This window comes from Rhinopithecus roxellana, chromosome 17 (assembly GCF_007565055.1).
Source record: "Rhinopithecus roxellana isolate Shanxi Qingling chromosome 17, ASM756505v1, whole genome shotgun sequence".
NCBI lineage: Eukaryota > Metazoa > Chordata > Mammalia > Primates > Cercopithecidae > Rhinopithecus > Rhinopithecus roxellana.
Genome location: NC_044565.1, coordinates 80,436,436 through 80,451,915, shown reverse-complemented (window position 1 = coordinate 80,451,915; position 15,480 = coordinate 80,436,436). Strand labels below are relative to the sequence as shown.

The window sequence follows — 15,480 nt, the reverse complement described above, 5'->3', positions numbered from 1 at the left end:
ATAAAATTATGATCTGCATGTCCTGATATACCCGTTTTTCATTTTTAAAAATCCTGTATTATTGCTTGTGGTGACTCTTTATATTTAGTGAAGTTCTTCAGTGCTGGTGATTGCTTGGTATAGGGCCTGGGAATGTTGTTTAAGTGGGTCCTTGATATAACCATGACCGGAAGTGACCATTTGGTTACTATAACTTTTGATAAGCATTGTTTAGGAGAGTAAGGGAGGCTTCAGTTGTTAGAGTTGTGATTTATTTTTGTAAATTTTCTTTATTGTAAAATAAACAATTTTTATTTTTGTGTGTATAGACATTAATGTTTTTGATTCGAGATTGGAGCTATCCTTATGAACATTCATATGGTTTGGAAGGTGGAAAGCAGTTTCTTGAAAAGAGATTACAGGTAAGACCTAATTCTTAAAGAGGAGAGCATAAGCACCAAGCTAGGCAAAGGGGTGGGCTGTCCGGACTGCTGGTCACATTACCAGTATTTACCTGTCGTTGGAATAAAGTATTCCAGGTTAGCCCAAGTGACTCTGTTTGTAATTGATGAAAAGTAAAGTGGTTGCATTCCTACCAAAGAAGACAGTGCCTTGAATCAAAATTAAGGATCATGATCCTGGCCAGGCGCGGTGGCTCAAGCCTGTAATCCCAGCACTTTGGGAGGCCGAGACGGGCGGATCACGAGGTCAGGAGTTCGAGACCATACTGGCTAACACAGTGAAACCCTGTCTCTACTAAAAAATACAAAAAAAGCTAGCCGGGGGAGGTGGCTGGCGCCTGTAGTCCCAGCTACTTGGGAGGCTGAGGCAGGAGAATGGCGTAAACCCGGGAGGCGGAGCTTGCAGTGAGCTGAGATCCGGCCACTGCACTCCAGCCCGGGCGACAGAGCCAGACTCCGTCTCCAAAAAAAAAAAAAAAAGATCATGATCCTTTATTCCTAAAGGTTGCCCCCCATTGAAGTACTTGTGTATTAGTCTGTTCTCACACTGCATAAAGAACTACTTGAGACTGGGTAATTTATGAAGAAAAGAGGTTTAATTGACTCACAGTTCCACAGGCTTAACAGGAAGCATGACTGGGAGGCCTCAGGAAACTTACAATCATGGCGGAAGGTGAAGGGGAAAGCAAGCACCATTTTTTTTTTTTTTAAATGAGGTTAAAACCAATTCAACATAATTAGATGATTCGAAAGGCATTTCCAGACCCTACTTTTGGAAATAATTTGAGTCATCGCATTTTCTCTCTCTGGTTCATTTAGAAGAAATTAACACAAAGCACAATAGACATACTAACTAAACTCAGAATTATGTAACTGAAAAACAAGAAAGTTGTTTGGAAAAAACCTTACTGAAATGTGATACATATATTCAGAAAATTGCTCAAATCATAAGCGTGTAGCTTGATGAATTTGTAAAAAAGGAACATAGCTATTTAGCCAGCACCTAGAAGCACCCACCTCCATATACCAACCCCCACCCAAAACCCTCTACCACTATCCTGACTTCTCACAGGCTTTGTTTTTGTACTTTATATGGATGGAATCACATAAAGAATGTATTTGTTTGAATCTAGCTTTTTTTTTTTTTTTACCCAATATTATGTTTCTGAGGTTAATCCATGTTGCATATAGTTTAATTCATTTATTCTCATTGCTGTATAGTATCCATTGAATGAATAGACAACAGTTTTTCCATTCTGCTGTTATTGGAGATTTAGGTAGTTTCCAAGTTTTAATTATAAATAGTGCATATTTTGTTAAAATTATTTTCCAGAAAAGTATTTAGGAGACTATGTGAGTTATATTTGGATAAATGAGTAATTATCTAAAATGTTTCTAAGTTTAAGATTTTCTTCCCCCCAATACATGCCAGTTTCTCTTCTCAAAATTCTGATAACTAGCATAAATCATAAATAATCACGTAGAGAGGGACCTGAAATCCTAACACATTTCTAAGGTCTTTGTACTGCACTGTAATTTTTTTATCTTAGCTTTTACTTTGCAGGGGCTAAACTTTTTATTTGTAGGCAAATTTATACTTTTTTTTGTTTTGTTCTGTTTTGTTGCTGTTATAAGTACTTTAAAGGTAAATTCTTAATTTATTTACTGGTGTATAAGTCACAACCGTAATTCGTTATTTGGCTATTAGATACTGTGATTAACTACCTTATTTGTAGTTTTTGCTGTTCCAGGCAGCTTACTTGGGAAAAACATCTTTTCTGGTTTAAGAAAATGTGGGGTTGGCTGGGTGCGGTGGCTCATGCCTGTAATCCCAGCACTTTGGGAGGCCGAGGTGAGTGGATCACCTGAGGTCGGAAGTTCGAAATCAGCCTGACAACCCTGTCTCTACTGAAAATACAAAATTAGCTGGGTGTGGTGGTGCATGCCTGTAATCCCAGCTACTCAAGAGGCTGAGGCAGGAGAATCGCTTGAACCTGGGAGGCGGAGGTTGTAGTGAGCCGAGATCGCACCATTGCACTCCAACCTGGGCAACAAGAGCGAAACTCTGTCTTTAAAAAAAAAAAAAAAAAAAAAAGTGGGATCTTAACAAAGTGGTCAGAAATGGGCCTTCGTAATTTTTTGTATTGTCAAAAAAGACTCCTTAGAAGTAGCATCTGAGTCAAGTGTGCATGTGAGTCTGTGTGTGTTTTCTTTAAAAAATTTTTTCTTTCTGCTGTTTACAACTTCACCTGTCTCTCTCTGCCCTCAGGTAAAACAAAATCAACATGAAGAGCTTCAGAATGTAAGGAAGCACATACACAATTGTTTCTCAAATCTTGGTTGCTTCCTTTTGCCACATCCTGGTCTTAAAGTTGCAACTAATCCTAGTTTTGATGGGAGATTGAAAGGTGGGAATTCCCATTCTTTTTAAAATCTGAACTTATTTATTAGAGGTGGAAAGTTTTTTAAGAAAATACATGGCGCCTTAAATGTCCTGTTTTATACTGGAGAATGTTTGGATGCATTGTTCATGTTGTGATTGTAATGCTCTATGTTGTTTCTCTAGCATTTCATTGATTTGTTTGCAGCTGTCTAGCATATTGATTAACCTATTTTATAATGTCTGTAGCTCAGCACTGATGTCCTGAAAATTCTGAAGGCTGAGAGCATTTCCTTTCAATTGATTGCAGTCTGTTAAAAGGCTTTATCATTTTATTATATTGATGAAATCAGACATAAGTCTCTGTTTCGGGAGTGATAGTATAGTTGATGTATGTTGTAGGATTATTTTGAGTGTGATGGCAAAACGCTTGGGGATTGACAAAACTTTTATAGCATGGCTGGTAAAACAAAATCTAGTAGTAAAACTTAATACAATTTTATGAATTGTTTGCCTCTTGAAAAAGGACATTTTCGTTAATACTAAATGTGAAATTTGTCTTGGTAGTCCACAAATTTATTTATGGTTTATTTATTATTTGAACTGGCAGTGTTACTGGGGGTTTGGGGGAAAATAGCCTAGTAGAGTGGGGGGGGATTATATTTTTTCCTATGAGATATGGCATGTTGGATGAGCTTTTTTTTTTTTTTTTTTTTGAGATGGAGTCTTGCTCTGTCACCCAGGCTGGAGTGCAGTGGCCGGATCTCAGCTCACTGCAAGCTCCGCCTCCTGGGTTTATGCCATTCTCCTGCCTCAGCCTCCCAAGTAGCTGGGACTATAGGCGCCCGCCACCTCGCCCGGCTAGTTTTTTGTATTTTTTTTAATAGAGACAGGGTTTCACTGTGTTAGCCAGGATGGTCTCGATCTCCTGACCTCGTGATCCGCCCATCTCGGTCTCCCAAAGTGCTGGGATCATAGGCTTGAGCCACCGCGCCCGGCCTTTTCTTTTCTTTCTTTTTTTTTTTTTTTTTAAAAAAAAATGAATCCACTTCAGTAATAGCTATGTATTCTTGTTTCCTAAAACAGAATTTTATGAAATCGAACCAATAGGGACCTAATTTTTTTTGGACTAATATGCTGCTCAATTTTGTGTTTTCTAGATATTGATGAAGACTTTAAACGAGAGCTTCGAAATCTGGTTCCATTGCTGCTTGCCCCTGAAAATTTGGTAGAAAAAGAGATAAGTGGATCTAAAGTCACTTGTAGAGATCTTGTAGAATATTTTAAGGTAGGTGAGCTCTTAAACGGCTTTGTCTAAGATAGAAATGTAGTTGACTTAAAACTCATCTGTATATGTAAGAAATTCCTTGTCTTTATTTTAAAACAAAAAAGAGTAAGATTTGTAATTTATCTTTCTGACTTGAATTAGATGTACCTGTGTTTAAGGATATTTAAAAGATTATAGCAGATTTCTGTCTCCTAGACAGTGATTTAATTTATTTACAAAATTATCTTTTTCTCCATCTCAGATATGGAGAGAACAAGCCATTCATCATACTATAATACTACTCTGTCATTAGTGAATGATAATAGGAATGGAGAACATAATTTTACATCCTTACTTCTCACAAAAACACTCCCTCAGAGTTCTGAGGACTTGATAAGAGCAGCTGAAAGTATTCATATTGGTTCAAGTAAAGTATTCATAGGTTTTTTTTTCCCCCTATTCTTTTCTAGTCTTTATAGTTTGCCTGCCAGAACAAGACCGTTGTGGAAGGTTGTATTATTTGTAGTAGTTTTAACTAAGAGTGTATTTTGTTCACTTATTGGATACTTGATAGTTACTCTCATATTATCTTTGTTTAGTTATGAATGAATTTTTTAAAATTTATTTTTACTTTTTAAAATTTTTGTGGGTATGTAGTATATATACTTATGGGGTACATGAGATATTTTTGATACAGGCATACAATGCATCATAATCATATTAGAGTAAATAGGGTGTCCATCACCTCAAGCATGTATCCCTTCCTTATGTTACAATCTAATTATACTCTTTTAGTTATTTTAAAATGTACAGTAAGTTATTATTGACTGTAACTACCCTGTTATGCTATCAAGTACTAGATCTTATTCTAACTAAATTTTTGTACCCATTAACCATCTCTGTTCCCCCTCCAACCTCTAGTCTAGACTAGAGTCTAGGAAAATATAGTTAGAATAAGATCTAGTATTGATAGCATAGCAGAGTACTAGAACGATGGTTTCCTAGACTCCAATAACCATCATTCTAGTACTCTATCTCATGAATTCAATTGTTTAAAGTTTTAGCTTCCACAAATAAGTGAGAACATGTGATGTTTGTGTTTTCTGTGCCTGGCTTATTTCACTTAACATAATGTCCTCCAGTTCCATCATGTTGTTGCAGATGACAGGATCTCATTCTTTTATATGGCTGAATAGTACTTAATTGTGTATATGTACCACATTTCTTTATCCATTCGTATACTGATAGGCACTTAGGTTGCTTCCAAATTGTAGCTGTAGTGACTAGTGCTGCAGTAAACATGAAAGTGCAGATATATCTTCTATATACTGATTTTTTTTTTTCTTTTGGGTATATACCTAGCGGTGGGATTGCTGGATCATATGGTCATTTTATGTTTAGTCTTTTGAGGAACCTCAAACTGTTCTCCATAGTGGTTGTACTAATTTACCTTTCTGCCAACAGTGTACGAGGATTCCCTTTTCTCTACATCCTTGCCAACATTTGTTATTGCCTGTCTTTTGGATAAAAACCATTTTAAATGGAGGAAGATGATATCTTTCTGTAGTTTGATTTGCATTTCTCTGATGATCAGTGATGTTTTCATATCCTGTGTCCCATTCGTATGTCTTTTGAGAAATGTCTGTTCAGATCTTTTGCCCGTGTTTTGATCAGATAGTTCGATTTTTTTTTTTCTTTTCCCTATAGCGTCGTTTGAACTCCTTATATATTCTGGTTACTAATTTCTTATCAGATGAGTAGTTTGCAAATATTTTCTCTCATTCTGTGGGTTGCATCTTCACTTTTTTGATGTGCAAAAGCTTTTTAACTTGATATGATCCCATGCGTTTATTTTTGCTTTGGTTGCCTGTGCTTGTAGGGTATTACTGAAGAAATCTTTTCCCAGACTGGTGTCCTGGAGGGTTTCCCCAATGTTTTCTTCTTCTTTTTTTTCTTTATTTTTTTGAAATGGAACCTTGCTCTGTCACCCAGGCTGGAGTGCAGTGGCGTGATCTCAGCTTGCTGTAACCTCCGCTTCCCGGGTTCAAGCAATTCGCCTGGCCTCAGTCTCCTGAGTGGCTGGGATTACAGGCACCTGCCACCATGCCAGCTAATTTTTGTATTTTTAGTAGAGACAGGGTTTCACCATGTTGGCCAGGCTGGTCTCAAACTCCTGAGCTCAAGTGATCTGCCTGCCTCTGCCTCCCAAAGTGCTGGGATTACAGGTGTGAGCCATCATGCCTGGCCACTGATGTGTTCTTTTAGTAATTTCATAGTTTGGGGTCTTAGATTTAAGTCTTTAATCCATTTGGATTTGATTTTCATATGTGGCTAGAGATGGGGTCTGGTTTCATTCCTCTGCATATGGATATTCAGTTTTCCCAGCACCATTTATTGAAGCCACTGTCATTTTCTCAAAGTTTGTACTGAAGTACAACTTTCAGTACTGTGTAGAATAGCAGTGGTGAAAGTGGGTTTCCTTGTTTTGTTTCAGATCTTAAAGGAAAGGTTTTCAATTTTTCCCAGTTTAGTATGATACTAGCTGTGGGTCTGTTTTATATAGCTTTTATTATATTGAGATCTGTTCCTTCTGTACCTTTTGAGGATTTTTACTATGAAGGGATATTGAAATTTTACCAAATGCCTTTTCAGCATCAATTGAAATGGTCATATGGTTTTTGTCCTTCATTCTGGTGATATGATGTCTCACACTCATTGACTGATTGATTGATTGATTTGTGTATGTTGAACTATCTTTGCATCCCTGTCTGACCCTTGGTGATAATGAATGATTGTTTTAATGTGTTGTTGAATTCAGTTTACTAGTATTTTATTTAGGATTTTTGCGACAATGTTCATTAGGTATATTGGCCTGTAATTTTTTGATGAGTCTTTTTCTGGTTTTGGTATCAGGGTAATACTGGCCTTGCAGTATTGGTTTAGAAGTATTCCCTCCTCCTCTGGTTTTCGGAATAGTTTGAATAGGATTGGTAGTAGTTCTTTAAATGTTTGATAAAATTCAGCAATGAAGCCATTAGCTTTCGGGCTTTTCTTCGTTGGGAGACATTTTATTATGGTTTTGATCTGGTTAGTTGTTATTGGTCTGACAGGTTTTAGATTTCTTCATGGATCAATCTTGGTAGGTTGTATATGTCTAGGAATTGATCCATTTCTTCTAGGCTTTCCCATGTATTGGCATATAGTTGTTCATGGTGGCCTCTAATGATCCTTTGGATTTCTGTGATATCAGTTGTAATGTCTCCTTTTTCATCTCTGGATTTTATTTATTTGGGTCGTCTCTCTTTTTTTCTTAGTGTGGCTAAAGGTTTGTTGACTTTATCTTTTTAAAGAATCAACTTTTTGCTTCATTGATCTTTTGTATTATTTTTATTTCAATTTCATTAATTTCTTTTCTTCTAATTTTGGGTTTGGTTTGCTCTGCCTTTTCTGGTTAAGATATATGGTTAGGTTTTTTATTTGAAGTTTTTCCTCTGTTTCGATGTAGGCATTTATTACTGTATACTTTCTTAGTACTGCTTAACGCTGTATCCCATACATTTGGTATGTTGTGCTTCCATTTTCATTTGTTTCAAGAATGTGTTCATTTCTTTCTTAATTTCTTCATTGACCTAGTGGTCATTCGAGAGCCTGTTGTATTAATATGATTTCCATGTGTTTGTATAGTTTCCAAAATTCCTCATTATTGGTTTTATTCCATTGTGGTCAGAGAAAATACTTGATATAATTTCAGTTTTTATTTATTTATTTATTTATTTGAGACCAAGTCTCGCTCTTTTGCCCAGGCTGGAGTGCAGTGGAGCAATCTCAGCTCACCGCAACCTCTGCCTGCCAGGTTCAAGTGATTCTCCTGCCTCAGTCTCCTGAGTAGCTGGGACTACAGTAACACACTACCATGCCCAGCTAATTTTCGTATTTTTAGTAGAGATGGGGTTTCATCATGTTGGCCAGGCTGGTCTCGAACTCCTGACCTCAAGTGGTCCACTTGCCTTGGCCTCCCAAAGTGCTGGGATTACAGGCATGAGCCACTGCGCCTAGCCCTCTTTCTTTAGTTTCTAATAATACTTGCTTTATATATCTGGGTGCTCCAGTATTGGGTGCATATGTATTTACAATTGTTATATCCTCTTCTTGAATTGATCCCTTTATCATTATATAATGAACTTCTTTGTCTGATATAAGTGTAGCTTCTTCTGCTCTTGGTTTCCATTTGCATGGAATATCTTTTTCCATACTTTTATTTTCAGTCTCTGCGTGTCTTTATAGATGAAGTGTGTATCACCAGTTTTTAAAACCCATTCAGCCACTCTGTGCCTTTTAATTGGAGAGTTTAGCCCATTTACACTCAAAGTTACTAATAAGAAGTTAACCTCTGCCATGTTGTTATTGTTTTCTGGTGGTTTTGCGGTCTTCCTACCTTCCTGTCTTCCTTTTAGTGAAGGTGATTTTCTCTGGTGGTATGTTTTAATTTCTTTTTATTTTTTGTGTATTTGTTGTATGTCTTTTGAGGTTACCGTGAGGTTTGCAATTATAATATATTTATTTTAAACTGATAACACTGATTGCCTAAACTAACAAGGAAGGAGAAAACTAATAAAAATTCTACACTGTAACTTTATCCCCCCACTTTTGAAACTTTTCGTTGTTTCTGTTGATAGTATACTGTCTTATGTCTGGAAAAGTTGTGATTGTTAATATTTTTTATAGGTTCGTCTTTTAGTTTTTCTACTCAGAATATGATTAGTTTACATACCACAATTAGTGTTATAATATTCTGTTTTTCTGTGTATTTACTATTACCAGTGAGTTTTGTACCTTTAGGTCATTTCTTACTGCTCATTAAAATCCTTTATTGTAGGACAGGTCTGATGTTGATAAAATCCCTCAGCTTTTGTTTGAGGAAGTCTTTATTTCTCCTTCATGTTTGAAGTATTTTCATTGGATATACTATTCTAGGAAAAATGTTTTCCACAGAGAAGTCTACTCCCAGATGTGTTGGAGCTCTTTTGTGTGTTGTTTCTTTTCTCTTGATGCATTTAGGATCCATTCTTGCTTCTTGTTGTTGTTGTTGTTTAACAGAAATGGGGTCTTGCTATGTTTAACAGGCTGGTCTCCAACTCCTGGCCTCAAGTGATCCTCCCATCTCAGCCTCCCAAGGTGCTGAGATTACAGATGTGAGCCACCGTGTCTGGTCTGTTGTTGTTTTTAATAGAGATGTCATTTCTCTACGTTGTTCAGGCTGGTCTTGAACTCCAGGGTCAGGCAGTCCCCTGACCTTGACCTCCCAAAGTGCTGGGATTACAGGCATATGCCACCATGCCCAGCCAGGATCCATTCTTTACCCTTGACCTTTGGGAGTTTGTTTGGTAGATAGTCTTGAGGTAGTCTTATTTGGGTCAAGTCTGCTTGGTGTTCTATAATCTTTTGTTCTTAAATATTGGTATTTAGGTGTGGGTAGTTCTCTTGTTACTGCTTTGTATAAACTTTCTACCCCTATCTCTTTATCTACTCCTCTTTAAGGCAGTGAACTCTTAGATTTGTCCTTTTGGGGCTATTTTCTAGATCTTGTAGGCATGTTTCATTCTGTTTCATTCTTTTTCTTTTGTCTCAGCTGTGTATTTTCAAATAACCTGTCTCCAAGCTGACTAATTCTTCTGCTTGTTCTGGTCTTGTGTTAAGCTCTGAGGCCAGGTGAGGTGGCTCATGCCTATAATCCCAGCACTTTGGGAGGCTGAGGTGAGCAGATCATTTGAGACCAGTCTGGGCAACATGGTGAAACCTCGTCTCTACAGAAAATACAAAAATTAGCCAGGCATGATAGTGCGTGCCTGTAGTTCCAGCTATTTGGGACACTGAGGTAGGAGGATCTTTTGAGCCTGGGATGCAGAGGTTGCAGTGAGCCAGTATTGCACCATTGCACTCCAGTCTGGGAGACAGAGCAAGACCCTATCTCAAAAAAATAAATAAATAGAAAAGAGGCTTGGATGCATTATTCAGTATGTCAGTTGCATTTTTCAGATCCAGGATTTCTGCTTGATTCTTTACAATTATTTCAGTCTGTTTGTTCACTTTATCTGAAAGGATTCTGAATTCCTTCTCTGTGTTATCTTGAATTTGTTAGAGTTTCCTCAAAACAGCTATTTTGAATTCTCTGAAGGTCACTTATCTCTATCTCTCCAGGATTGGTCACTGGTGCTTTATTTCAGTTTGTTTAGTGAGGTCATGTTTTCTTGGATGGTCTTGATGCTTGTGAATATTTTTTGGTGTCTGGACATTGAAGAGTTAGGTATTTGTTATAGTCTTTACAGTCTGGGCTTGTTTGTACCTGTCATCCTTGGGAAGGCTTTCTAACTATTTGAAAGGACTTGGGTGTTGTGATCTTGGTCACTGCAGCTGTGTCTGCATTAGGGACGTTTCAAGCCCATAATGCTGTGGTTCTTGCAGATTTGTAGAGGTACTGCCTTGGTGCTCTTGGGTAAGATCCAGGAGGATTCCCTGGATTACCAGGCAGAGACTGTTGTTCTCTTCTCTTACTTTCTCTCAAACAAATGGAGTCTCTATCTCTGTGCTGAGCTGCCTGGAGCTGGGGGAGGGGGTGACACAAGCACCATTGTGGCCACCATCCCTGGGACTTCACTGGTCAGACCTGAAGCCAGCACAGCAGTGGGTCTTTCCCAAGGCCCATGGTGACTGTTGCGTGGTATTGCCTGTGGTCAATCAAGGCCCAAAGGTTCTACAATCAGCAGGTGGCGAATCTAGCAAGTTCCCTCTGGCCTTGGGTGGGTTCAGAGATGCCCTCTGGTGATCTGCCCACCTTGGCCTCCCAAACTGCTGGGATTACAGGTGTGAGCCACTGTGCCCGGCCTTCCTCTCCTTTACTCAAGCAGAAGGAGACTCTCCTCATAGCTACAACATCTGGGAATGTGCTGGGTCACACCTGAAGGCAACACATTTCTGAATCTCACCCAAGACCCATAGTAAGTACTGCCTGGCTACCACTGCTGCTTATTCAGAGCCCAAAGGCTCTTGAGTCAGCAGGTGATGAACCCTGCCAGGACTTGGTCATACCCCTGAAGACAGTGGGTTCCCTTCCAGCCCAGGGTGTGTTTAGAAATCTTGTCTGGGAGCTGGGTACTGAAATTGGGGCCTTAGGACTCTGCCTTATGCCGCATTCTACTGTGTCTGAGCTGGTAACCAAATTGTAAAACAAAGGCCTCTTTCCTCTCCCCTCTCCTCTCTTCTCAAGCAGAAGGAAAGACTCTCTTAAAGCTGTGAACTACACTGCCTGGGCTTGGGGGAGGAGTGACACAAGCACTCCCTTGGCTGCCCTAGCTGGTGTCTTACTATATCATATGCACCCGAAGTCCACTGGCTCTGAGCCCAGCACAGCACCAGGACTTGCCCAGGAATTGCAGTTCTTGGGGCCTAGATTGCCTTTCAAGGTTATTTCGGACCTCAGAGCACTGTAGCCCATGGTGTCAGGGCTGGCTGCCTAGGGCTGGTCTAAATGCTCCCTCCATGGGTGCTGGCTGAGTTCTGCCCCATGTTGCTTTCCACTGTGGCAGGGCAGCACTGAATTTCATTGCAAAAATTCCACAGTCACTGCTTTCTCCTTCCCTAAACACACAGATTCTCTCTCCACACCCTGTGGTTGCTGCTGAGAGGATGGGGGAGAGGTGGTGTAGGCGATTCAAGACTATTTTTCCTATCCTCTTCAGTGACTCTTTCAGTGATTTGAAGTTAAAACCAGGTACTGTGATTGCTTCTGATTTTTGGTTCTTATGAAGGTGCTTTTTTATGTAGATAGTTGTTCAATTTGATATTCCTGTGAGGTGGTGATCACTGGAGGCTTCTATTTGGCCATCTTGCTCTGCTTCCTTCCCAATTATGAATGAATTTTGTCAGTAGAAAGTTGAGATGAGCCGGGCACAGTGGCTCATGCCTGTAATCCCAGCACTTTGGGAGGCTGATGTGGGCTAATCACCTGAGGTTGGGAGTTCAAGACCAGCCTGGCCAATGTGGTGAAACCCCGTCTCTACTAAAAATACAAAATTAGCTGGGCATGGTGGTGCATGCCTGTAATCCCAACTGCTCGAGAGGCAGAGGCAGGACAGTCCCTTGAACCCAGGAGGTGGAAGTTGTGGTGAACTGAGGTTGTGCCATTGCACTCCAGCCTGGGCAATAAGAGCGAAATTCTGTCTTAAAAAAAAAAAAAAAAAAAAGTTGAGATGAAAGACCCTATATGGATTTCTAACAAACTCTCATCTTTTCCTTCTTACTCTTAAACCACAAATTAAGTTTTTTTTTTTTTTTTTTTTCTTGAGCTGAAATACAATTTAAGCTGGTCAAAGTAAAATACTGGATAAAATTGTTTCTTAAGCTGGATGTGGTGGCACACACCTTGTAGTTTTAGCCACTTGGGAAACTGAGGCAGGGAGATCACTTGAGCCCAGGAATTCGAGGTTGCAGTAAGCTGTGATCATCCCACTGCACTCCAGCCTTAGTGTCAGGGTGAGACCCCATCTCTAAAGAAAGAGAAAAAAAAATTTTTTTAAATATTAAAACACTGGCAGTAGGGGGTAATTGTGAATTTATTTTCATAAAGAGGATGACATTTTATATCTAACTTTATGCGTTACAACTTTTATGTTTTATTTGTTATAGAAATATCTATGATATTATCTAGCAGCATATAATTTAATAATACTGAGAATAGGGTTAACTTTGTTGGAATAAGGTGATTTTTAAAGCCTAGAATTTACTTTTAATGGTGTGAATTATTTTAATATTTATTGACTTTTCTTTCTTTGGGGATGTGAGCCAAATTGCATAACCCATCAGTCTAACAAATCTTCTCCCTTTTTAGGCTTACATCAAAATTTATCAAGGAGAGGAACTTCCACATCCAAAGTCCATGCTTCAGGTAGAGAGAGTGAGAGAGTGATGTGTGTTGTACATATACTTATTTATGAGGGAGAATAAAAGTCTTTGCTTTAGAGAGAAATGCTGAAAATGGGGGGTGCTTTTTTGCACGCAAATACATTTTGCTTAAGGCCGTATGTGTCATGGGTCCTAAGATTTCATACATTTTTTGTAACTGCACATTGTAGGCCTTCCATGTGTCTAGGCCACCAGAAGTAAGAGTCCATAATACCTTCTCTCCCGATGCTCAAAGTACAGGAAAATTTCTGTTTTATAAGATGACTTAATGTGGGCCTCTCTGAACTAAGCTGCTTCTATTCTGAGTCTTTGACAATGAATGTTGTTTGAAATAAGTCTTATTTTTATTTGGTGTCAATGATTTAGAGCTACTTCTAGTGAATATATAGTCTTTTTTTTTTTTTTTCTCTCTCTCTTTCAAATGGTGTTCTTTTGGGACAGTGCCATTTTAACCCATTCATATTTTTAAAAATTTACTATGTTAGGCTATTTTTCCATTTTATAGTAGATTAAACAGTATTTTCTGATAAAAATTCGTGCAATAAGTTCTGTGGGTTTGAAAATGTCTTGTAAAATACTGATCATGAGAGAGATAACCATATGGGTAATTCTCGATTCCTAGCACCTGGAGATCCACACATTTTAGAGTTATATCTATTTATCTTTATCCATTTCCTGAGCATATGTGGTGTTTTCTACAGACACACTTTAATATCAACCTAAGTGAAACAAACTTAGGCAGGCAGTCCTATTGGAACCACTTACCATTGTATCCTTTATACCAATGTACCCTTCCATAGGAAAGAAAAACTGGAAGTTACTTTATTTGGTTCATTTTCAGACTTGTTTATTGTACATAACTTACGTTAATCAGAATTTTTAGAGTCATATTTTTTTGCATAATGCACATTTTATTTTTTTAGGCAACAGCTGAAGCTAATAATCTTGCTGCAGTAGCAGGAGCAAGAGATACCTATTGTAAAAGTATGGAACAGGTTTGTACCTAAAATTTAAATTTGAAGCTGGAGTGAGAAGATTTTTAAATTTTTTTAAAAAGTACTTAAAAAAATATTTTAAAATAATTGAGCTAATTCATGCAGCTTTTGGTACATTATTCCCTAATTCCCCTTTATGGTCTTTGCTGGAAATAAACTATAAGAAAATAATTCACATTTTAGAGAGCAGAATTTGAGCAGTAAGTTGTTCGATAAACTCTACTGAAATATCTTCTGACAAATGTGTGATTCAGAGTGCTGTTATTAGTGACTTCTGATGTTAGTAGCATTAGTTTAAGGCCAGTAGCAGTTTCTCTACTTGCTTGCTCAAACATTAAAATATGTTTTTGGGGCATTATATTTTAACCACTCTCTTGCCAACAATTTGTGTACTATTATGGTGTATGGATAGTCAAGTGAAGGCAGGTACAGAGTGCAGTGTAAAATTTTTCTGTCTTCAGTTTCAGTTAGTCATAATTGGAAAATTATTTTGCTTGAGTAGGTTCAACATAGAAAAAATAACTAGATTATGATAACCTGTGAGGTATTGTGAGTTTAAAACTGAGTCATGTAAGTGGTTTGACTTTCTGAGACTAAAATCTATGAACAGGAACTTCTTTCAAGTGTTAATTATTTCTAGCATGTAATACTGTAATTCTCTCTGTCCAGGTATGTGGAGGGGACAAGCCTTACATTGCACCTTCAGATCTGGAGCGAAAACACTTGGATCTCAAGGAAGTGGCGATAAAACAATTTCGTTCTGTAAAAAAGATGGGTGGAGATGAGTTCTGCCGTCGTTATCAGGACCAGCTTGAAGCTGAAATTGAAGAAACCTATGCAAATTTTATAAAGCACAATGATGGCAAAAATATCTTCTATGCTGCTCGTACCCCAGCCACACTGTTTGCGGTCATGTTTGCTATGTATATAATCTCAGGACTGACTGGCTTCATTGGCCTAAACTCTATAGCCGTCTTGTGTAACCTTGTCATGGGGTTAGCACTGACATTTCTTTGTACTTGGGCATATGTTAAATACTCTGGGGAGTTCAGAGAAATTGGAACAATGATTGATCAGATTGCTGAAACACTATGGGAACAGGTTGGTATCTATCTTTTGGTTTTTCAGTGGCTAATCTTATTTTCCTGTGATTTTCCATCCTTTGCAGTATTTGTACTCCTACTTTTCCTTCATATGAGAAATGTCAAAAGAATGTCTTCTGTTTTCAGATGTAGAATCTTTATGAATTGAAGATTTTTTCTTTAAAGTTACAATTTTAATGTACTTTGGTTAGCCTAAATCTGTACCGTCCTCTGGATAGATTCTTAGTTGTAGGCCTGATTATACCAGACGGTGGGCAGGATCAGAGTCTGTAATGATTTTTTTTGAGTAAAGAAAATATAAACAATGAATGATTTGAAGGTAAGGAGAAGAAGTTTG

General features: G+C 38.2%; 1 protein-coding gene across 4 annotated transcripts in view; it reads left to right on the top strand.

Moving 5' to 3' along the window:
* Window positions 1-15,480, top strand: part of ATL2 (atlastin GTPase 2) — an 80,519-nt gene that overhangs the window by 62,120 nt on the left and 2,919 nt on the right. For all 4 annotated transcript variants that reach the window (XM_030921426.1, XM_030921425.1, XM_030921427.1 and 1 more), the window contains 6 exons: window positions 309-401; window positions 2,710-2,848; window positions 3,981-4,108; window positions 12,972-13,028; window positions 13,969-14,040; window positions 14,710-15,141. In XM_030921426.1, coding sequence (XP_030777286.1) covers window positions 309-401; window positions 2,710-2,848; window positions 3,981-4,108; window positions 12,972-13,028; window positions 13,969-14,040; window positions 14,710-15,141 — 921 coding nt within the window. The remainder of the gene's footprint in view (window positions 1-308; window positions 402-2,709; window positions 2,849-3,980; window positions 4,109-12,971; window positions 13,029-13,968; window positions 14,041-14,709; window positions 15,142-15,480) is intronic.